General features: G+C 37.4%; 2 protein-coding genes across 14 annotated transcripts in view; one reads left to right on the forward strand and one right to left on the reverse strand.

The window, feature by feature from the left end:
• Nucleotides 1–15820, forward strand: part of CLOCK (clock circadian regulator) — a 70800-nt gene extending 54980 nt beyond the window's left edge. For 11 of the 12 annotated variants that reach the window (XM_026086414.1, XM_026086410.1, XM_026086421.1 and 8 more), the window contains 8 exons: nucleotides 499–640; nucleotides 1037–1137; nucleotides 2016–2105; nucleotides 2862–3020; nucleotides 4612–4818; nucleotides 7406–7614; nucleotides 7849–8110; nucleotides 10315–15820. In XM_026086414.1, coding sequence (XP_025942199.1) covers nucleotides 499–640; nucleotides 1037–1137; nucleotides 2016–2105; nucleotides 2862–3020; nucleotides 4612–4818; nucleotides 7406–7614; nucleotides 7849–8110; nucleotides 10315–10494 — 1350 coding nt within the window. In that variant the 3' untranslated portion in view covers nucleotides 10495–15820. The remainder of the gene's footprint in view (nucleotides 1–498; nucleotides 641–1036; nucleotides 1138–2015; nucleotides 2106–2861; nucleotides 3021–4611; nucleotides 4819–7405; nucleotides 7615–7848; nucleotides 8111–10314) is intronic. The other variant, XM_026086420.1, reaches the window with a different exon arrangement.
• A 4635-nt stretch (nucleotides 15821–20455) lies between these two features.
• Nucleotides 20456–22736, reverse strand: part of TMEM165 (transmembrane protein 165) — an 11923-nt gene continuing 9642 nt past the window's right edge. For both annotated transcript variants that reach the window (XM_026086426.1, XM_026086425.1), the window contains exons 5-6: nucleotides 22409–22514; nucleotides 20456–21407 (exon numbers count right to left, since the gene is read on the reverse strand). In XM_026086426.1, coding sequence (XP_025942211.1) covers nucleotides 21331–21407; nucleotides 22409–22514 — 183 coding nt within the window. In that variant the 3' untranslated portion in view covers nucleotides 20456–21330. The remainder of the gene's footprint in view (nucleotides 21408–22408; nucleotides 22515–22736) is intronic.

Raw genomic sequence — 22736 nt, forward strand, 5'->3', positions numbered from 1 at the left:
CCATTATGTGTCCCTCTCCCACTTCTTAGGAGCATACAAAATTCTTTTAAAACAAATGTCCTTGGAAGCTTTTTGGATCTTATACAGGTTAGCTTGTGCAGATACTCTGTGTTTTCTCTTGGCAGTTCAGCAAGTTTCATATGGCAGTGCTCCTCATGGTAGAGTTAACTTATCTTTCCCCGGAAAAAGGATAAGCAGTTCACTAGTTGCACGTCACTGAGAGTGAACTGAGTTGCTAGAGAAGAAGGTCAGCACAGCAGTCAGTGTGTGGCATATGCATTTTGGTTTCTAGGTTTACGGCTTTATTCTGGTTTCCTTTTAAAGGATAAAAGCCGCAAATGGAAATTGCAAGCTTTCAGATATCAAATGGGACACTACTTTTGCACAGTTATCTGTGTAACAGGTTGATATGATCCAGAACGGTCTTAGGTATTTGCTAACAGAAACATACATTGTGTGCCGAACCAGGTAAAGTAATTACCGTTTGTGTCCCTTCAGAGTCAGGACTCTGGGTCTGACAATCACATAAACACAGTCAGCCTCAAAGAAGCACTGGAAAGGTTTGATAAMAGCCCCACGCCTTCTGCTTCCTCCAGGAGTTCAAGGAAATCTTCACATACTGCAGTATCAGATCACTCATGTAAGCACTAACTGTTGAAACTGTAATTGCCGCCTCAGTGAAGGTTTTCTTTGATTTATTTACTTTAATTAAATACTTATCTAGGAGTTAATTATTTTATTAAAAGTATGTGAGTGAAAATGTCCTTTTCAGCAGCTGAACTGATAGTTCAGAGATCTGTTGGCTGCTTATTTTTTCAGAGTTTGTATAGTGACTTTTACTAGTAAACCTACAATAGCAGCTCCAGAGCATCTTATTTCAGGCCATCAGATTACATTATTGTCAGATATTCAGATAAAAAGTACAAGCCTTCAGGCTTTTTATTCAGGAAATGTTTCATGTGATTTGAGTATTGTGTTGCAGAGTGGAGATTATTATTAACATGTCTCTTTTTGTTTTAACTGTGACCAATGTCAGCAACGCCAACTAAAATGACAGTGGACACTAGCACTTCTCCAAGGCAAAGTTTATCTGCTCATGAAAAGACTGCGCAAAGAAGATCATCTCTTAGTAGTCAGGTAACTTTAAAGAGAAATATTTTTATGTTTAAATCTGTATAATTCACCTTTAAAAGATTCTGTTAAAACCATATAACCTTCATTTTATTTTTTTCTGAAAAATACAGAGTTTAAACTCTGCAACATATTCACTTGACTATCAGAATTGACTTCAAATTATTACAATTTAAGGGAGTAGCATAATTAAGCATATACTCATGTTAATTAAATTAAGTATTTATTTTTCAGCATTAGGGTTTGCAAGATYGAGTCTGAATCTGTGCTTTCATTGTCACATAGCTTCTTCAGGTGATTCTGTATTTTTATATAAATAATTATCAACATAATGCTGTATGTCCCTGTAGAGAATTCATATAGCTATATGCCTCTCATAATATTAGCAAATACTTTCATATAGTTTCTGAAATCTTGGTAATGTGAGAAAATAACGTGCATCCTGCATTTGGTGCTCATGTTTCAGTTGAATTAATGCATTCACTTCAAAGATAGTACATTTATTAAAATATGCATTGTTTAAATTACTAGTTTAAAAATAAATCAAAAGTGTCAACTTCAAAAATAGTTGAAAAAAGTTTGCCCTTAATACCAACAAGAAATTTTTAAACAGTTCTAATAGCAATTTCTGTTTTTCCTGTTTTATACCTACTGCTTTTACATATTTTTAGCAGCAAAACAAGAGATAATCTATCTAGTCAATTGCTCTTGTGTGTTCTTAATGCTGTAATCTGTTGGGTTAGACATTTGAGGAAACGCTTACCTGTTTTTATCCTATGTTCATATTATGCTATTTTGGAAATGACACTTTCTGTAAAGAAATACTTCATGTCAAGTGTGAAGTTCATTCTCTTCCAGTAATGGAACAATTTTTTAAATCCTAGTCTTTAAGCTCCCAGTCTCTTGGACAACCATTAGCACAGCCAATGATGTCCCAGCCTGCAGCTTTACAGCCTCAGCCCGGCATGTCCCAGGTATGGATTAAGCTGGTTTATTAATTGACTGACTTTTTAAAAGATCTTGTTCATTAATATAAGGTTAACTTCTCTTTCAAAAACTGTATTCTTTGATGAGCATTTCCTTTATGCTATGGTCACCTTTAATAGTATTGTCATGAAATGAGCAAATTTCCCAAGTTGGAAATTTTTCTTTTTTCTTCCTGCTATTTTGTGGAAATAGTTGTTTTGGCTTTGGCCATTAAGAACATAGATGTAAAAACATTTTAAGATGAAATATTTTAGGGTGTGGATTTGGAGTACATGTACTACACTGATACCTTTCCACACACATGCTTGTAACACAACACAACTTAGTCTATGAAACACTTCTATGAAATAAGAACAGCTGTAGCAGGACAGGGGAAAGACCTTTCTATATCCTTGAGGTACGCTATAGGTGTCAAGAGGTTATACTGATTTGTAGCCGTGATTGTAGCCAGTTATACTGACTTGTAATTTTTTATTGAGCCTTGGTTATTTGGACACTGGTCAATTTCTTCTGCTAAGGACTTTTTTAGTTCCATAATTCTGGTGCATCAATTAAATATGACATAAATTAAATATGTGTTCTGTGACATTTTTATACTAATGAATTCGTCCTCAGATGATGTTTGTTAGCAGTTTAAAAAACAGTGCTTGCTTTCTTTGCTACTGTGGAGGAGTGTATTTACCGCTTGTAAATCAAATGTAATTATTTTTTGTTCAGCTTTTAATTTATACATGGCACTACAGCCTGTGTTTCAGTTTTCAGCTCAGTTAGGAGCTATGCAGCATCTAAAGGATCAGCTAGAGCAAAGAACACGCATGATAGAGGCAAATATTCATCGGCAGCAGGAAGAGTTGCGTAAGATTCAAGAGCAGCTTCAAATTGTCCATGGTCAAGGACTCCAGGTGAGTTAGCTTGACTCTTATGGGTTAGATCCGTAGAGAATTTGGAGGTCTAAAATGAGACTCTGGCATTTAATTCCAAAATGTGATCCTCCCTACCCCTTGTCAGCTGCCACCTGGATCTGATGTGCCTAAAATCCTTAACATCTGAAGTTTTTTACAAGATGGTTGCTGAGGTACCTACCATTTTGCTTCTGAGTGTATCCAGAAGCGCCCCAGTGTATCTTTTCAATATTGAGTGGCTCAAGCCTAGCTCATGCCTAAACCTAAATGTAAAAGAATGTAGCGGTTGTCACCCTTAAATAGGTTTGCAGCCATTAGAATATTCATTCAAAATGCATAAGAAAAGCATTTATCTCCCTTTTTAGCTTGAGGAGTTCAAATTCATACCTCTTGTTTCTGAGATTGTCCTAATCATCAGGCTGTGGTCCTCCCACACACCCTCCTTGATGAAGTGGTTCTACTTTGTAGGCAAACTGAAGTAGTTATTGAGCCGGAAAGACAGGAAGTGAAAAGGATTCATTACTCAGTCACTGAGAGTGAGAAAGACCTGGCTGCCTGAGTTCTGTATTTTAATGGATATATTTTTTTCCAATTTTATCACTTTTCAGCTATCTTTGGAAGATAAGAATGACCCTACTGAGTTTTTCTAGTTAAAAAAACAAAAACAAAATATGCCATAAGGAAAGAATCTAAATATTTTTGGTATAGAGTGTGAATGAAGAGGAGAAAAAATTACTTCCTGGAAGTATTGAGTATATTGCTTAAACTCTTTTGAGGAGTAGGAGTTTCTGGCATGTGCTATTTTCAGTATTTTATCATGTCTAGTGTATGCCTGCCAGCAGTAGACTGGCTTATACATGCCTCAAAAAGTGAGATTTACAGCTCTCTTCCTGTGCACTGTGGAGAGACCTTATTCAAGACTTGAGGAAGCTAGGGACCAATATCTAAGTGCTGCACTTTCTGTGCATATTTACACCATATTACCCTCTGTTTCTTTGTAGTGTTGAGCCTAACTTTTTGTAAACATTCAAATATTTTTGTGCTGAACTCAGTTTATTAAAATGGGGTGATGCTGGAAAAGTCAGTATAATCAATATGGTTTCTTGATTACCAAGGAAGATTACATTCTCTTTTGTACCTGGATCTATCAATTCTGAGATTGTTCTCTTCATTTGAATTTGTTTGACTGCTGGAGATACTACAAATAGAAACCTCATCTCACATCAGTTTTTGCTTTAGACAGGTGTGGACTACATTACGAGCTGGTCTCTAAATAGTACTTTTTCTTTAAGACCAAATATTTAACCTCAATGTATAAGATTCTAAAATTCAGGATGCTAATTCTTGTCCGATCTCTACCATAACTTATCAGTTATAGTAGAGTGTTTGAATATTGACCCAAGAAGAGAGTCGGGCCTTATGCTCTTGATGGTTACAGTGCAGTCTCAAGACCTCTAATAACTAAGATAAAATGTTTTTGATCTTATATTTATTTAAAAATAAGAAAATTTGGTTTTTGTAACATCTTAAACATCTAAGATTTTTTTTCAAAAGCTAACTTGTGGAATTATTTATTTGTTTATTTTTTAAGATGTTCTTGCAGCAGTCAACTTCTGGACTCAACTTTGGGTCTGTGCAACTTACTTCTGGAAATTCTTCAAATGTTCAGCAGCTTACACCAATAAACATGCAAGGTCAAGTTGTTCAGACTAATCAGATTCAAGGTGGAATGAACACCGGTCATATAAGTACTCCACACATGATACAGCAACAGCCTTTGCAGAGTACAGCAACACAGGTAAAATTCTCATTAGTGATTTTGCTGGGTGGAACATGTACTCAAAATCAGAGCTGAAACACAATATTTGTTTCCCTCAGGCGCCTCCCCCCCCCCCCCAAATATTAGAACAATGTCCATTGAAATAATTGGAAACATGTTCAGTTCTTCATGTTCCAGATTTCATAGTTGAAGTGCATTTCTGTTCTTGCTAGTACAATTTCAGATCTTGTCATTTTATTTTAAACCTACAAATGTAAATAATTAACAGGTAGCTTTTTGGAAAGACTAGTGTCAAGAAAAGTTTTTAGCTTGCCCTTTTTTGAATTTCTTTGAATTTTCAGTTGACGGAACATGTAACATGATAATATTTGTACCAGATGAGATTGAAACCCAGTGTCCTGGCAGTGATCAACAGCAAATACCTAGAAAAGCATAAGAACAGGATAAACATATAGTGGTGCTGCTGCAGTTGGCTTTTCTACTCTTCAGCAATTTTAGTTAGATGCTATAGGTGACAGCATTGCCTTTGGATTTTTCTTCTATGAGTTTATCCAATTTCTTTTTGATTCCATGTAAACTTTTGAAAACCACAGTATCTTGTAATGAGTTATACAGCTTTACTTACTGCTGACAGAAATATATGGTTGTGGTTGTTTGTGGTTGTGGGGGGTGTGTGTGKTTTTTTTTGTTTGTTTTTGTGGTGGTGGTTTTTTTGAACCTTCCACCCAGGTCTTCTACTGGAAAACATATTGAGTAGTATTCACTTTTCACCTTCTCTGGGCTGTATGTGATTTCAAAGACCTCTGTCATACATATCTCAATAGCAGCCTCTTATTTCAAGCTGAAGAGCTCTAACTGGTTTGGTCAGTTGGTTTATGGAGGCTGTTCATACTTATGGTCTTTGTCACTGTCTGCTTTCTCCAAGTTCCATACCCTTGTCTTGAGATTTGGGAAGAGCAGAACTGCATTGCCAGTACTTAAGCTAAAGGTGGACTTTAAAGGTGGCAGCTTTAGTGCTGCCAGCAGGGTTGTTCACCGCCTCATTTGCACTCCGTTCACACTATCTATGGATATGTTAAATTTTGGAAATTGAAGTAAGCATGCATCCCAGTATATCCGTTGTTCATGTGCTCTTTTGACTCCTTTAGAAAAAAACAATACTTGAGATTTGACTAACCTGTGTAAAGACTATGATCTGCTTCAGTATACCATATTTATCAACAGATTCACTGTGCCCCCCTGGATTTCAGTCCATAGGGACTCTAGCTTTATATGGTTAGTTTGTTAGTCTGACTCTTTCCTTTCTTTAACATATAACATTGTTTCTTCAGTGGCATGGTCTTTTCTTGTATACTCAGCGTTAGTGTTAAATCACTGATTTGACTTCTGTCAGCATATTTATATTCCAGTTGTTTATTATGTCATTTTCCCTGTTTTAAGTATTTTGTTCTGCATATTACTGCTCAAACTTTTAATATTTGTGTAAAAACACGTGTAGATTTGTTTTTGTATTCTGTGCCATGTTAAAATGGGATTCCATTCTAACTGTTCTTAACTGTTTCCTTTGGACAACTTGTTCCTATCCCTATTTGAGGTTTCAGAGTTCATGACTTCTCCTCTAAAGAATGCATCAACTTAAACCATGTGCTATCCTGCAGCTGTTAGCTGTTCTCCATTTTTCAGTTTAAAATCTCTTCTATGACCTTCTTATATTTGGAAGTGTGAATTAGTTAAAACTGGTTGACTCTAAACTTCTTGATTAGATTACTGCAACTTATAAAAGCCTATCTGGATTCTGCTTCTACTCACCACTTTTTTCTTATTGTGGCAGGGCAGTGCTGATGTGGCACGGAAGAAACAATCTTGTAAATGGGTTCTCCCCAGCAGCCCCCAGTTAAATGGAAGAGGCAGACTGTAGGGGTGGACAGTTTATCATCTTCTGGTTATGCTAGTTCTAAACTTTGTATGAATCTGATTGAGATGTGCACATTTTAGTCTAAGTCTGGCACAGAGATGCTATAGGAGTAGAAGACAGGATCATGAACAAACACGATGCAAGTAGCTGAAAAATTCTGAAAATATATCCTTAAGAGGGGGGAAGGTTAATCTAAAGAGATTTTCAGACATCCTAGACCAGTCCCACTTCCAAATTAGCAATCAGTAGAAATACCTGTCTTGCTTTAAATTAGGGATTCATTTATAATAGGAAAACACTTGCAGTTTTAAAATATGGGCAATGACAATGAGAAGAGCTGTAATACCTGCTGTTACTTTTATTCCTTTATAAAAATAACTTTGCTTAAAATTAATGGTGTCAGTTTTGGGGTGGGGAAAGAACTTTTTCAAAGTGTAAAAAATGTGTGCATCCTGTCTGTTAGTGAAAAGTTTTTTTTAAAACATTTTGAATTAAAAGCAATTTTGAATTCTTTTTAGTCATGAAAACTTCCTAGCAATAAGATGTGAATGACTATGATTTTAGAGATGTGAAAAAAATTATGCTACAGTTAAACTTGCAAATAAAATTTTATCATCTTCATGGTATTTCTTTTTATGTATTTATAGCTATTTTCAAATGACTAATTTATAAAATATTTTTCTTTTTCAGCATAATCAACAAAATGTAGTTGGTGGACACAACCAACAGTCTTCTCTTGCCAGTCAGTCACAGAATGCACTCTCGGCCCCTTTGTATAACACTATGGTGATTTCTCAGCCAACAACAGGAAATGTGGTCCAGATTCCTTCAAGCTTACCACAGAACAATAACCAGAACACTGCTGCAGTAACCACTTTTACACAGGATAGGCAGATCAGGTAAATCTTGAAGACTGATATTCAAATGACTTACTGTAATGATATGCTTAAGTAGCTATATCATAGTCAAAAAGGAAAGAAGTGACTTTGAAAAAATCACATTTTCTTCTTTTAACTATATGTACAGTATATAGATATAGCTGTTAAACTAAATTTTTTTTTAACTGCACCTGATGCTTGATTTTATTTTATTTTTTTTCCTAAAGAAATTCCCAATTCTTTTTCCTTTATCAGATTTTCTCAAGGTCAGCAACTTGTAACAAAACTTGTCACGGCCCCAGTAGCATGTGGAGCGGTAATGGTACCAAGTACTATGTTTATGGGACAGGTGGTGACAGCTTATCCCACTTTTGCTGCCCAACAGCAGCAGCCACAGACTTTGTCAATAACACAGCAGCAGCAGCAGCAAAGTCAGCAAGAACATCAGCAGCAGCTCACCACAGTTCAGCCACCAGCTCAGCCACAGCTGACCCAGCACCCACAACAGTTCCTACAGGTAACGCAGCATTCTCTAGAAACTTTACAAAGTACTGATGCTTCCAGCATTGTTACCTTATCATAGGGGCGCTTCATCTGAAAACACGGTGCTTAAAACGGTAACCTCTGAACAAGCCTGATACATGAGATAAGTTTATTTTATAGACATTCTGGAAAATCCTACTACCTTTAAAGTGTGATGGCCTTTTCCATAGTTTCACTCCATGCTAGGTTCTCTTTTATACCTTCTTCCCCATCCCTACTTCAGTTGTTGCTCTTCACTGAATGCTAGACAGAGGGACAGATGTTTCCTTTTAAAACACCCTGCAATTCTTTCTACTTATATATTAACACAAGAAGGTGTGAGAGAGGGTCTTGCACAGAATTGCTTGCTCTGGAAGCAGCATGCAGCCCAAAGCAAGGCATGTCCCCATAACCGCGTGGTACATAACGTCTAGGCCACAGGAGTGGCTGAGCAGCAGGTAACCTTGTGAGCCTTATGAGAAGGATGGCAAAAGTCAAGGAGTTTAAAGAAATAGGAAATACCTCAAAAAAAGGGGGGGGGGGAGGGGGAGGAGGGTAAGAACCAGAAGGTAGGAAGAACTGATAAGCAAATCTTCTGCTATTTGTTGATTCTGACTAGTCACTGGGACGTAGCTCACCCAGAAGGTACTGCTGGTGAGGGAAATATGCTGCTAGCTTAGAACATTAGAGAGGAATTGCCCCCCAAAAGGGGTGGGTTAAACATCTTAGTTTGACCTCTAATGTTCCTTCTCCAAAAAGAGAGAGAGAATCCATGCAGCTATCACAATGTAGTTTGTGTACGTTCTTAACATTCTTAAAGTACTCTGGCAATGTCCATTTTTTTTGCTCTAAGAATATACATCATTTAAAATTCTTATTTTGCAATCAGTAAGTATTTCCTCTTTCTTACTATGTGCAGTCTCCCCTTTGGACTAAATGTGAGGGATCCTGTGTTTAGGGGGAATGTATACAATGCAGTAGGTAACTGGAGGCTGAGCTTACCTTTATATGCAGAAGGAATAGTTCAAGTTCTGTTTAGGGCTGAGTCAAAATTTCCTTGACTAGGTCACTGACAGAAAATACTGCCTTGTTGAAAAAAGATTTTTGTAGGAATGCACCTATTTCAGTCGTGCATCAGGCAAAGGTTTTTCAGCTGCAAGTTGAAATTTCTGATCAAAGAGCAAGCTGAAGAGCATTGGAGCTCTCATTTATGTGCTAGGAGACTGAGAGTCTTGAGATGAAYTGAACCAGATCGCAGATTCGAACATGATCTCTCACACCACAGATAAATATTGTAACAAGCAGGCTACTTAGCAGGTAGGTGGTGTCTATATCTCTGGTTTTTTAAATTAAAAAACTTGTAGAGTTTTGACTTCATTCTGGTGAAGACAATTTTGTGAAACATGAAGATCTCCAAAGGTCTGTTCTTGTCCTAGAATTTCTTTCTAGGCAAAAATTTAGGTTTCTAATTAAAACTACTTAAGTGTTAGAGTTTGGAATAATACAAATCCTCCCCCCMCCCCCTTTCTTTAAAGGGATAAAAGACTGGTACTTTTCCTGCCTCTGCTCACAGGGGCTTCTTGCAGTCTAATTCTGTAGGTACAAAAACCAGTGTGGTTTACTTCCTGCTGCAGAACTGTTCTGGATTGAGACATTCAAGTGCATTATACCCATCCTTAGTTGCTTTTCTTAAATACCATCATCTAAAATGATTAAAATTAAGACTAAGTACTACTGGAAATAGTATTTAATCTCCTTCAGAATGGACGTTTGGGTCTGCAAATGTGGCAGAGTTTCTTTAATTGTTAACTTTGGCTTTGGAGGATGAAGTCATGCACTGTTTTTTCATTTGACTGCAGTGACAGCCCCTTGGACATGTTAAAACTGATTCCCTGAGCCCTGTTAGGCTCTTGTGATTTTAAATGAAGATAAAATTGCCATGTGTTCCTACCCATTGTCACTGGAAATTACAAAAATCAGTTACAGTTGCTTTATCAACTGGTCAGATGCTGAAAATACTGTTTTTTCTAATTAGCTGTACTAGTATGAATTAATCTTTGCATTGTTTGTTCAGTTTAAGTGACCAAAGCAGAAGTTTATATTAATTGAAATGAACCCACGTGAAAAGTTAAAAAGCAGCCAGGCCTCTCTTTCTCAGCGCCGCAGGAAAAATAATCCTTTTCTCTTTGCATGCTTTAGACATCCAGGTTACTTCATGGAAATCAGTCAGCTCAGCTTATCCTCTCTGCTGCTTTCCCCCTACAACAAAGCACTTTTACTCAGTCCCACCACCAGCAGCATCAATCGCAGCAGCAACAGCAGCTTTCCCGGCACAGGACTGACAAGATGAGTGATCCTTCCAAAGTGCAGCCACAATAGCAGCCGCTCTGCTGCTTTTTGAAGCAAACTACCAGGAGGGGCTGTTCCATGAACAGTTGCACTGAGGCTACGAAGCTACAAGTACGAAGGCTTTCTAACACCACAGTATTGAGATCTTCTAATTTCTGGAATCTGTTAAAGAAAAGCCACAAGATGAGCATGGGGACACGGCCAGCTTCGATAGTTGCCCCAGTTCCTGTGTTCGAAAGAATTTGCTGCCATGTGTTAATTTGTCCAGGTGAAATCTCAAGATGTGACTGAAATGAGAGGGATGCTGAAAATATTGGTGTTTTTTATCAGTCCTGTAAATTTTTAAAGTGTTAAAATGGACATGGAGCAATTGTTTGAATTAGCTGACAATAATGCCCGGAATATAGTCCCCCCAAAAATTAATTTTTTTCAGATAACTATGGGACAGTAAATTTTTTCAAAATGTTATGTGAAATCAAGTTCTCTGTTGTACAGATGCTGTAAAATATTGTGTATATGTCTGCATAAAAGGAGAAAGAGCAAAATATTTTATATGATGCATGAAAACGTAATCTGTTATTTGTAGGTTTGAATATGTTTCCCTAAATTCTCACACCATACTCAGATTAATGTTTTTCTCTGTTCTAGCCTTTTGTTTACAACATGATGCATCATTATTTTCACCTTTAATGTGGGCACAAGTCTCTTGTTTGTGCTTTGTCTGTGATGTTGCGGTCTGTTCGGTGAGGTACAGTGTGTCGGTTGGTTGACTTCTCGAGGTTAAATTATTGATGAAGCTGTTTGAACTGGTGATCATGCATCAGGGTTCAGGACATTCAGATTCATGAATATCATCAATCATTTCTTAATCGATTCATCATTTTATTTGGAAAATAGGAATTTGCACTGCTTTCCTGCGGATGGTTTGGAATTTTACTCCCCAAAGCTATCTTTTGATATAGTTCATAGTTGGAAATGTTTATGTAAAAGGTTTAAAAAAAATGTCAGTAATTTTCAAGAACGTTTCAGTTATAGGAGTAATTTGCACAAAAGTATCTTTACATTTAATAACCTTTTGGGCACTTTTTAACCACTTTCTCTGTGGTGAGAATTGTAACTTGTTAAAATATGTTGGAATCTTTTTATTCTCCTTCAAAAATTAGACCTTTCTTTAGTCAGAACTGATTCAGGGTCATTTTAACAACAAAAAAACCCCATAGTGCCTTGATTTTAATTCAGGTGATAACATTGAACATCTTGAATTACAATGTCTTGAATCTGTAACCATTTTCAATTTTGAAGTCTTAGTACATTGTCAGACTAACTTGTGTATCTATCTACTTCATAGCTATTTCTGTATTGTGTTCATTTTGGTAATGGTCCGAGTTGAGGTCATGAGCGTTTTTGAGTGGCCCTCCCTCCCCCTCAAACACTAACCTGAAACAGAGTGGTCTCTCACATCTTGGGCCTTGAGGGTAATGCTCTTTTTAGTAGATCTAAAATAGACATTATTCCTTTTGCAGGAGTAGGAATAGTAGTCTGATTTTACAAAAAAAAGAAACTGCTTTTTTTTTTTTGGTGTTTAAAGTATGTGTTGGGGGAGATCATGATTGCATTTGACACTACCAGGCTATTGATTTAAGAGATATCACTGAACTAAGACTTCAGAAGGCAACTTCACTTTATAAAGATAATAAAAAGATCCAACAGATAAGATGTGCTATTTTAAGTAAATGTTAAGTAGAATTTTATGGTACTAGTTTGTGAAAATGACAACTTCAGAGGAAAATGAAGGTAGATCTGATAATTTAAAAAAAAAACAACAAAAAACAGTTGAAATTAGTACTAGGGAGAGAAAGCTGGATTAATCTTGAATACTGAGGAGAAGTTGAATGAATGTAACCAAATGATAATGGACTATTTTATATTATGAAACAGTTTGATTGTATTATTGGATGAACCAAACCCACAGGAAGGTAACACCAGCTTAGCAAGCATTTGGTAGGTTGGTTACCTTTTAAGGCTGGCCTTTGCCGCTGCACTTGTCCCTCCATTAGATCTTTGTTATTCCCCAGCTATAAAGCAAGAGTTTGGCACCAAAAAGCGCAGTAGTGAACAAGGAAGGAGAGTGTGAGAAATATAGTACCAAAGAGAACCTGGAGCAAGAACTAGTTGCCAATACCAAACACAGCAAGAAATTCCCAGTCCTTTAAAGGGATTTCTGGCATTCTCTGAGCTGGAATAATTGTCAGAAACCCATTTCTGTAAAGTCTTATCTAAAGAAATCTTGCCTTGCTCCACTATGCCTATCACACCATTCCACCTGTGTCTAAATTAAGCTGCGTTAACTAGAGGTCTGTGCTATCAGTACTTTTGCTTAATAAAAAATAGGTTAGATAAAATTTTTAACCAATTATGATAATAATCTAGCACTAAAAAAGAAAACTGGGAGAGCTTTAATAGTGCTGTTAGAACTATTGCATAGTGGTAAAATAGGTTGAATAAGCTATTACACTGAGAATTACAAAAAAAACCAAAACAACAACAACCCCCCCCCCCCCAAGCCAGACAGTTGAATAATGCAGCTTTTTATCTAAAGCTTCATTTAAATGTCTCTTCCCATCTCCCCCTCCCCAGCTGCTCTGGTGTGCTGCTATAGATCTGTCAGTAACAAGGCTGAACCAGGTGAGAGAAATTAGATGATGACAATAGCATGGCTACTGGAAGAGAACTAGAGAAACGTATGCTTTGATCACGAAGCTTTGTGTAACCTCAGAGAGAGGTCCTTCGCTTATAATAAAACTACCAGTTAATAGAGAAAGTACAGAAGATGGGGAAATTCAAAGAAACTGGAAAAATATAGCATGCCTTTGAAACATTCCTGCCATGACTGAGGCAAACTTTAATTAAAAAAAAAAAAAAAGTGAGTATAGAGACCCTCCCCCTGATTCTGTGCAAGGGTGCGAATGCTTTGTTTGACAGCTAACAGCTAAAAGGTTCATATTTAAAGGGTCTGTGGCTTCCACCACTAGTCAATTGCTGAACTGTCCTTGAGTTTTAGTGGGAAGATGACCAGGCTCTTTCCTCTTTTTTAATCAGCCTTTCGCTTCTGCCTGACTTGTATTGCAGTCATAGACTTATTTGCAACATCCTAATAAATAGCTTGGTAATGAATGCTGCGGTGCTGCAGGTTGTGGAGCCTGCACATTACAGAATGACTGCGACAGAAGGGAAGGAGTTGGTTAGGGAGAGGGTTGTATTTATGAAGAAATGCTCTGGTGATACATAATGGAGTGTAAAAATACAGCATAGTTGCCTGGCATTTAGAAGACAAACTGTTTGCCTGTGATGAATGAGGATTTGAAGAAAAGCTTCTAGGATAATTTCAGAGAAAAAGAGTATAGCTATTTTTATATTATATTTAATATATATTTGTATATAAATATGAAAGGATTCTAGTAGGAGCTCTCTATATGCCTTCCATTTCATCTAGAAGGTTTACCTTCTGCACTACGGTTCCAGTGTGTCACCACCTTCGGTGGGCACCTTGCCTGCTGCCAAACACCCAAATCAGTAACCCAGTATCCTTACAACAGATAGGTCTCATTTCAGCTTTATGTGAAAATAAATAAAATAAAGCTTTATCAGGCAATTTTTCACAGAAATTCTCTAAAGAGTCAAATAGCACTTTCTTTTCCTTTTTTGGAGTAATAACAAGCACTTTACTGAAAAGACTATTTGGAAACAGTTTATTTCTTTAGTCAGTGAAACTGTTAAAAAAAAAARGGGGGGGGCATCAAGGCGTAACATGCATAAAACTGTCAAGAGAGACATTTCTGGAAAATGTTTCTTTAATATGGTGATCCTTTGAGGCTCAAAGTGCAAGATTAAAAGGCTTCTAAAACTGGTTGGCTTTGTGTTTTAATGTGGCTAGGGGAAAGGCCTGATGGCGATAGCTTCCTTTGAAGGAGACTCTAAGTTGCACAGTTGCCTCTGAGAGAGAATCATCTGGAGGCTCATTTGCCTGTTCAGTAATCCTACGTGTCCCTTAGGATTAGAGTTTGCATGAAGATATACGGAAGGTTTACAGATGTGGCCTTTTTGAATGTTGAAGTCAATTCAAGAACTGTTTATATTTTTGGAGATTTAACCCAAGTGTTGTTATGAGTGTGTCAAATGTCATGGCATCAGGAGATGTCAAACGTCAGATTTGTAATTTTCTCTATTTGAAATCATTAAAATGATGTACAGTCAGAGGGCTGCAAAAATGGTTATTTTGATTAAAAGGGAAAAATAGACTAATTTTAATAATTTTTATTTTTTTACATATCCCTGGTGGAAAAAGTTGAATTTGAAGTGAATTTGGATAAAAAAAGATATATTTAAGCAAATCATAGTAGATGAGACAACTGTGAGAGAACATTTGAAATTGTCTTGGTTGTCCATGAGACTGGTTAGTTGCTTTTTCAGTATCATGATTTTTAACACTACATTCCTTGTCTCTCTCTCTTTTTTTTTTTTTAAACAGGTAATTTTAGGCTCTGCTATGCTTCATGCTATGTCATCTGCATGAATTTTGCCAGCATGAAATGCTATATTCAAAGAAATTGTACCTAAATAAAAAGGAGGGGGAAAAAACCCACAAAACAAAACACTGTGTCTGAACAAAATACTGTATGGCCTAATATAGAGACCCCAGCTAAGACTGAGAGGTGCTGCACTAATAGACAATCAATGGGAAATTATTTATGAAACACTTCTGGGAATGGTCTTAAAGATGTTACTGCTTTGAAAGCAGTTGGTGGGTTTTGCTTTTTTTAAACAAGAAAGGTGAAAAGTATTTATTTTAAAGTATATCAGATATTGAACTTGGAGTTTTTAAGCAGTGTTGATTTCACAGTGTCTTGAGTTTCAGTTTTGTTTTGTATTTTTTAAATGGCATTAGAGTTGTATAAGTTAGGAAAAAAAAAAAAAGTGCGGCTCATATTGACGTCAGGAGATGTAGATACAATTCCCTGGTGTTCATGTGACCATTACTACCTGTCAAATTTTTAACTGAATAAATGTTAACTCATTTAAAATTTTGCTTTTTGTAGCTTATAAGGCTCTAGAAATTTTTGAGTTGCTTGATGTCAAATTTATCAGAAAGCTCCAGTGTGAAGAGCTCTCTTACCATTTCCACAATTGTATCAGAGGCACTCTCCCTCTCCAGGCAGATGACTTGTGAAAAGTTGCTTGATGTCAATCTTCTCTCCCCTACCCAGACAAATGACTTGTGAGATTTTGGTAAAAATGCATACTGTATATTTCTTGTCTACTCTCTGTATCTCTTCATAAACTGATGGCCCACTCTGAAGTCTGGAGACCTTTGATTTGTGTGGTTACATTACTGTCTTGAAATTACACAACTTGTTTGAATGTGCACGACTTGAGACTACTTTTGTATCTTCATGCATACAGACCACTGTGTCAAAATGATTGAGCAGCACTGCAGACTGTAGTCATGGGCAAAGTCCCTTTCCTCACCTTCTGGCATAGGCAAAACACCCTTCTTTTAACTCCCCTCCCTAGGTATTTCTTCTGCTGGTGAATTTTTCAAACAATAGTATTTTTAAAGAAGTACAGGTGATCCGAAATGCAGGCTCTGCCACTGAAGAAGGAAGCAAAGACTTCATGTGGCTGAGAGTGCAACCCCCTTAGAGCATGCAGTGATGCTTTGGAGAGCTGGGTGATAACCTGTCAGGGTGCTCTGATCCTTTCTTACTGATCCTTTTGCACTGATCAAAATGCAATGTCAATAATAAGAATTAAATAATTTGAAATTAATTAAATGTTCAAGGAAAGTCTGGAAGAGGAGGAGGGAGTAAAATCTTCTAGTTGAAGTTGAATAGCTGGAGAAAATAAGTAGGTTTAGATGTTTTCAGTCTGCAATTCCCTTCTTTCAGTAATACCAAACTTGAGGCCAGTGTGAAGATGCTGATCTTCTGCCTTGGGAATTAATACTTGCACAGGCTACATACTGGTTTTAGATGCCATAAACACCCTGTACCTCAGAGTCCAAACAGAATTAGCTATATAAGTTCTGTAGTTAAAAACTATCTACACCTGCCAGTGATAAGATTGATAGCAAGTAGGAAGCAAGATTATCAGTTTTCTTAAAATTGAACTTTGGAAATATTTTTTTATAAACTTATCAAGAAGAAGGGTAATTACAACAGCTACCACAGAGGAAGCAATATTGCTCAATGACATTTTGCTGTTGTGCAAACAACTACACTTATAGGAGAATACAACAGTGAAGTACTTGTAAAGATTAGAAAGCCAAAGGTCGGTTAGCTCAACAATGTTTGAGACTTCTGGGTCTCAAACATTAGGAATACAAATTCCAGAAGATGTCAGCTATTAGAAGGTAGCATATAATAAGGATAAAAGAATTTATAGTTTTAATAGCATTCTCTGTAGCACAGTCTTTATTACTGCTACACCTGTTTAGCACTTACATTTTCCCTTAGGAAGTAGATTTAAATCATCCAGATTACATATCTGTAGTACATACTACATACAGACAGGTGCAACCATTATGAAAATGTTATGGGTTAAATTTAACCTGTATCTATGTTAGCAAAAGTCTGTAGCCATAACTTGCTGAGTTTTAGCTTCCAATAGTTTACTACCACAATAAAGACCAGGTAATGATACCAAGTCATTATGGAAAAGCAAATGCCATTACATAATTTTCAGGGACATGGGCATAATTAAGGATAACTGGTTATATTAGGATGAAGCTGATTGCAGTGAAGCTGCATGATCCTCTCATTCAGGCCTGAGATTTTTAATATACAAACTCTGGGACTAACAGACTCAACCAACCAGCCTTTCTAGAAGCATGTTGCAACACTGCTGCTGTGAACAAAAGCACCAGACTGCAGCTGCCTGCTGCCTGCCCTGAGCAGTGGTGTGAGCGATGCGAGGGGGAGGCTGTACAGCAGCAGTGTGCTGTTTACAGAACTTGGTGAATACAGTCACTCCTTAACTTCTGGGTTTCCCAAATTGGTAGCTAACAGCTATTATATATTGCTAAGAGCAAATCCTAGCAGCAGCCCAGGACATACATACATACATACATACATACCTACCTACCTGTTAATGTTGCTTTAAGAACAGGCTTGCTTTTCAATGCTATGAACTGTACTTGTACTTTGATTCACTAAGTTGCTTTTGAAAACTTTGCACTGGCAGGATATAGATTTATCTTAGTCCTTGCTTATTGCACTTTGCCATGTGAAATGTAATGAGACAGGCTTTACCTAACAACTGTAAATTATGCACCTCTAAAAATAACAGCAAGCACAGGTTTTCCCTCACTTTAAGCATCTTAGCTGACATGATCGTTTTTCATCCCAGTAGAACTGAGCATTGTCATCAGTACAGCCAAGTTTGTTTCTGTTGCTCAAGTCTGGATGGCAATGAGTTCTCAGAGGTGTGCACTTTGTCTTGATTTGTGTGCACGTGCAGTCTTAAGTGCAAGTTTCTGCTTTAGAAGCTCCTTTGAAACGCACAGGGCTGAAAATGCCTTTTGTAATGACACTTACTTGCAAGACATGGGAAACTTGTGATAGACAGTGGCACATTTTCCATGTTGCAGGTGAAGAGATTTACCAAGCCTCCCCTTCCACACTTAAACATTCACTTGCTATATTTTTAACATTCTGTAGCTATAAAGGAACAGGAAATTGCATTGTGTGATAATTAAAACTTCAGCTAGTTACCTTAAGTGTTTGTTTCATATTCTAATACGCAAGCAAAAAAAAAACATTTAAAAGGGAAAGAACATTATTATTTAAACTTTTTCTGTATGTTGTTCCTGAAAAGCTGTAGGGCCTTAGCCGGCTAATAAAACCACTCACTCCTTCCCCCAGAAGGGCTATCATATAGGCAGTGGCTACACTTAATGCCTGAGGCCATTTATAAGACCATGTGTGACATGCTGGCCCACCAGTACAGCATCAGGCCTGCCCTGCAGCCTTGAACCTGATGTTGTATTTAACCTAACAAACAGATTTTTTGCAATTCTCAGCCCTGCAAACAGCACCTCCCGCACACTTGAGAGCAGATCAAATACTGCTAGCCCTGGCTGTAACTAGACTTGCAGCTGTATTTCCTCTGAGTAAGCTGATCCATTTTCAGTACACAGTGACCAGGAACCCAGTTACCAGGAACATACCGCTTCAAGTAAGACCCACCATTTTCCCTATCTATCTTTTCATTAAAGAAAAGGCCTTATTACAATTTAGGAGTTTCTGATGCAGAGTCCCCCTGAAGGCTAAGCCACCTTTTCTCATGTGATCTGTCTACAGCTAGTTCAGGACAGCCCAGTGCCGCAGGCCGCTTTGGTGGCAATGCAGCAGCAGCATGGAGGAGGAAATGAGGAAAGCTGCTAAAATCTGCAACAGCTGAACTGGCCACCGCTCAAGAGAGATGGCTGGTGCCTGACAAGCACTTCAAGGCTGTGTGAAAGGAGGGCAAACAGCACTGCTAAAAAACACATCAGTAGCATCCTTGGTCATCAAAAGGCTTCAATTACATCATGACCAGACTAGACTAGACCAGACCCTTTATATTCTGAAAAATTCCAACAGAATGAAACCACTAGGATTTGTAGCAACTACTAAAGTGCCTGTTAAACCTTTCGCTAAAATTTCAGGGCCTAGATATAGCTAATTTTATAATAGATAAATGAGATCATTTTCAGTGATGCATAGGTGTCCAAGGAAACAAGTTTTAACTACAACCACTGATTTAAGACCACCATTCAAACTAAATTCCTATCTCCCTGACTGTAATTAAACAACAATCAATCAAATACATTGCTGTGACTGTTCAAAAGTAGTATTTGACATCATTTTTAAGTTTGTAATAGTAGCAGTGTAGATTTGTTCTGCAACTTCACATTTACCTCTGCATACAACACATTATATAGTTTCATTTTTTATATTAAAACAATTATGATCAACAGAAAACTGGATTTCTTTAAGTAGTGCATATAAAGTTTAGAAAATTTCTACACTGGAATTTGGCCAGGTGGTTTGGCATTTCTTTGAGCAAGGAATTTTAGGGGAATGAACAGCAGCCTGCAGCACTGTAGTTACTTTACGCAGGACATGTCCTTCTGAACATACCACAGCACCACTTTTGGTTAATACACCACAGCAGCTGTCCAGCGAGCACTTAGAAGTTAAGGTCTGTCCCTGCCTTGGGCTCTCTGTTCCTTCCCTGTTTTAACATGACCTCTGCTACAAATCCCCTCCAAGCCAGGGTTTAGGCAACTCGAGTAACTGTGTTTCTACGCTGTGGAAAAGAACAGGCCGCAGTTACCAGCACAATGTTGGGTGTAAAAAAAAAACAAAAAACAAAACAAAAAAAAAAACACACACATTGCATCATCCAGGACTTTACTGCAGTAGTGCCAAGCAGCTCCTTTCCTTCAGGTCAAGACATGAATGTTTAGACCAGGAGCCTGAAACTATTTCACACTACTGCATCTGAAAGGTATTGAGCTGCTGCTGTCTTAGAGAAATGTGGAGTTATGGGGTTTTTCTTAACAGAGAAATTTAAGAGAAGGACTAGGGAATGCTCTGTTCTTGAGCTATAAATTGAACAGTCAAATTTGTAACCCTTACATTAGCATCAATAAGGCAAATACATAATATTAACAACCATATCTTCTACTTCACAAGCCTGCTATTGATATCTTAGTGGGTTGTTCAAGCTATTAACTCAGAACCCAAGTCTTCACTGAACAGCAGAGAAAAGCATGTATTGCAGTAACCCTAAGTTGTCAACATTTTATCAGTTCACAAAGCCTTTAAGTGGTGTTTATAACAACACCTGAAATAAGTTTAGCAAACTCTCCTCACCTTAAGTAGAAAATCATTATTTAACCTGTATGACAATAATTATGAGAATCATCAAAAACAATACTGAAAATAACTCAAATGGAGACACTATGCTTTATTAATACTCCTCCAGATAACATTTCTATTTCTAAAAATAAAAATATGAACACATTTAAATCTAATTCCATTATTGTTCAAATCTTGGGAATGGACCACTTTATTACTTTCTATATAGTTCACTGTTTTCAAATTTAAAAAAGGAAAAAAAAAAAAAGAGTCAAATAATATTAGCTCCAGACAGACTGCATATTGAACACGGTTGGTAATCACCACACATCAATTTCCTGATAAAAATCCCTGATTAAGAAGTTTGCTCTCTAGATTAAATTTATAAAAAATTCCCCGTTGGTGGCTTAGCCACTCAATGGTATAGGAACCGCTCCCAGGTTTCTTGTTGCTTAGATTATCCAGCCTTGGATGCATCCTGGTACTGAAGAACTTGGAGGTGGGAGTCAGCAGTTTTCTACTTAACACTTTCTGTTGAGCAACATGGAACAAAACACTTACGGTCTCTTCAGAGAAGGCTGCTTATTCAGCCATGAGAATAAGCTCTTAAGGAAACAGGAAGGGTAGCTGCGTGTAACAGAGGAAGGAAACAGGAAGCTTGAATATTTACAAATGTAGATCCTCAAAACTCAAACTGAGCCAGGTTCAGCAAATAAGAAAACCGCTCAGATCCCACCAAGGGAGCAGGCACCACAGAACACACAAACTGGACGATGAGCAAATCTCCACTGCAGAAGCTGTCCATAAACATGTCAATCCCGCAAATCATTTGCTATAAAAAGTACAGTGTCTCATCTTCAGTGCTTGTTTAACTATAATCCTGTACATTATATACAAGAACGCACAAGGATAGCTGCTTAGCGCTTCCAATCCTTGTTCTTTTGCAATGATGAAAACCAAAAATTTAAAAACCAGAGTCTGGACTTATAAATAGTGCAGAAAATGCGAATGCTAAGAAGACAATGCCTCCTATGATTGTCACTGGAAAAGAAAAACACAAACCAACAAAAAATTAGATACTGAGCAAGTTAAATATCTTTCATTACACATCACACAGTTCCATTTTAATCATGTCTGATTCCCAAACAATTTTACTTTTAATTTTACATTGCAAACACTGGATGTTATTTCTAGCTCAAACAGTGTAAGGATTTCCATGTAATCCCAATTGTCTAACTATACTTACAAGAATATACTTTGGTTCTTAGAAGGAAGCTTAGTTTTACTTTTATTAATTTAGCTAGTGTAAAAATGGGACTAATTCTTGCCATTGAATATTTCGCTATATGGCAGTAAATATGCTTATAATATTCTCATGCTGGAGCAACTCATCAGTTAGAGAGACATACTGGTTAGCATTTGTTGCACAATTTAAAGTAACTAACTGAAGTATTGAAAAATACAATATCAGAAGTGTCAACTGTTTGCGGGGCCACAAGCTGCCAAAAGGTGGGACAGTACTCTGGGAAAGTATCACTGTATTTGCCCCATTCGTATATGCTTTTCTAAATACCTAAGGGCTAGATGGATCTTTGGTATGACCCAATAAGGCTATTCCTACGGCCAGAGAACCACGCTGGGCTTATTAGTAGTATCTGATTCCTTAAATTGCAGTAAATCAAGTAAACTGTCAGGTTTAATTATGGCTGAACTCCTGGTCTTTTCTCAGCAACAGCAACACAAAGCAGCAATGCACACTGACATTGAGCAGCTGTGCGGCACCCTGCCTTTCGGGAGATGTAAGCAGCCCTATGAAAAGCACAAAGTAACCCCCAGTTACTGACTGGGGGGGCAGAAAACCATAAACTGAAAAACCCAAAAGATTTTACAAAAGCTTCAAGAAACACTCCAACTTTTAAGCTCCTTCATATACTTCTAGTATTGCAGTCACCATATTTAGCTGTTCCCAAGCATGCAGTCATTTACATCACAGGCATTACTAGCATTAATACATTTTTTGGCAGGAAGGAATTTTCACTTACCAGTCCTAACAGAAATTTTTTGTGCTATCATTCTCCCTCCAATGACTGCTAAACCAGTGCACAGGCAATGCCCTACTGTTCCCCCTACTGCCACACCATAGGGATCCTGAGAAAAAACACAGAAGGGAAACACCAGCACAGTTGAAAACCTGTTCGTCTTTCAACAGCCTCCAACATGAAGGAACCATGATTTCAGACTGCTGTTACACACTGTCAAGCATGTGGAATATTCTTTGGTGTTTACTTTGCGAGAGAGGCTTGAATCTTACTAATACAGGAACATATGGCATGTTTCAACCAAGAAGCATCTTAAAGTGGTTAAATATAG

The sequence above is a fragment of the Apteryx rowi genome, unplaced genomic scaffold, assembly GCF_003343035.1.
Source record: "Apteryx rowi isolate R43461 unplaced genomic scaffold, aptRow1 scaffold_692, whole genome shotgun sequence".
NCBI lineage: Eukaryota > Metazoa > Chordata > Aves > Apterygiformes > Apterygidae > Apteryx > Apteryx rowi.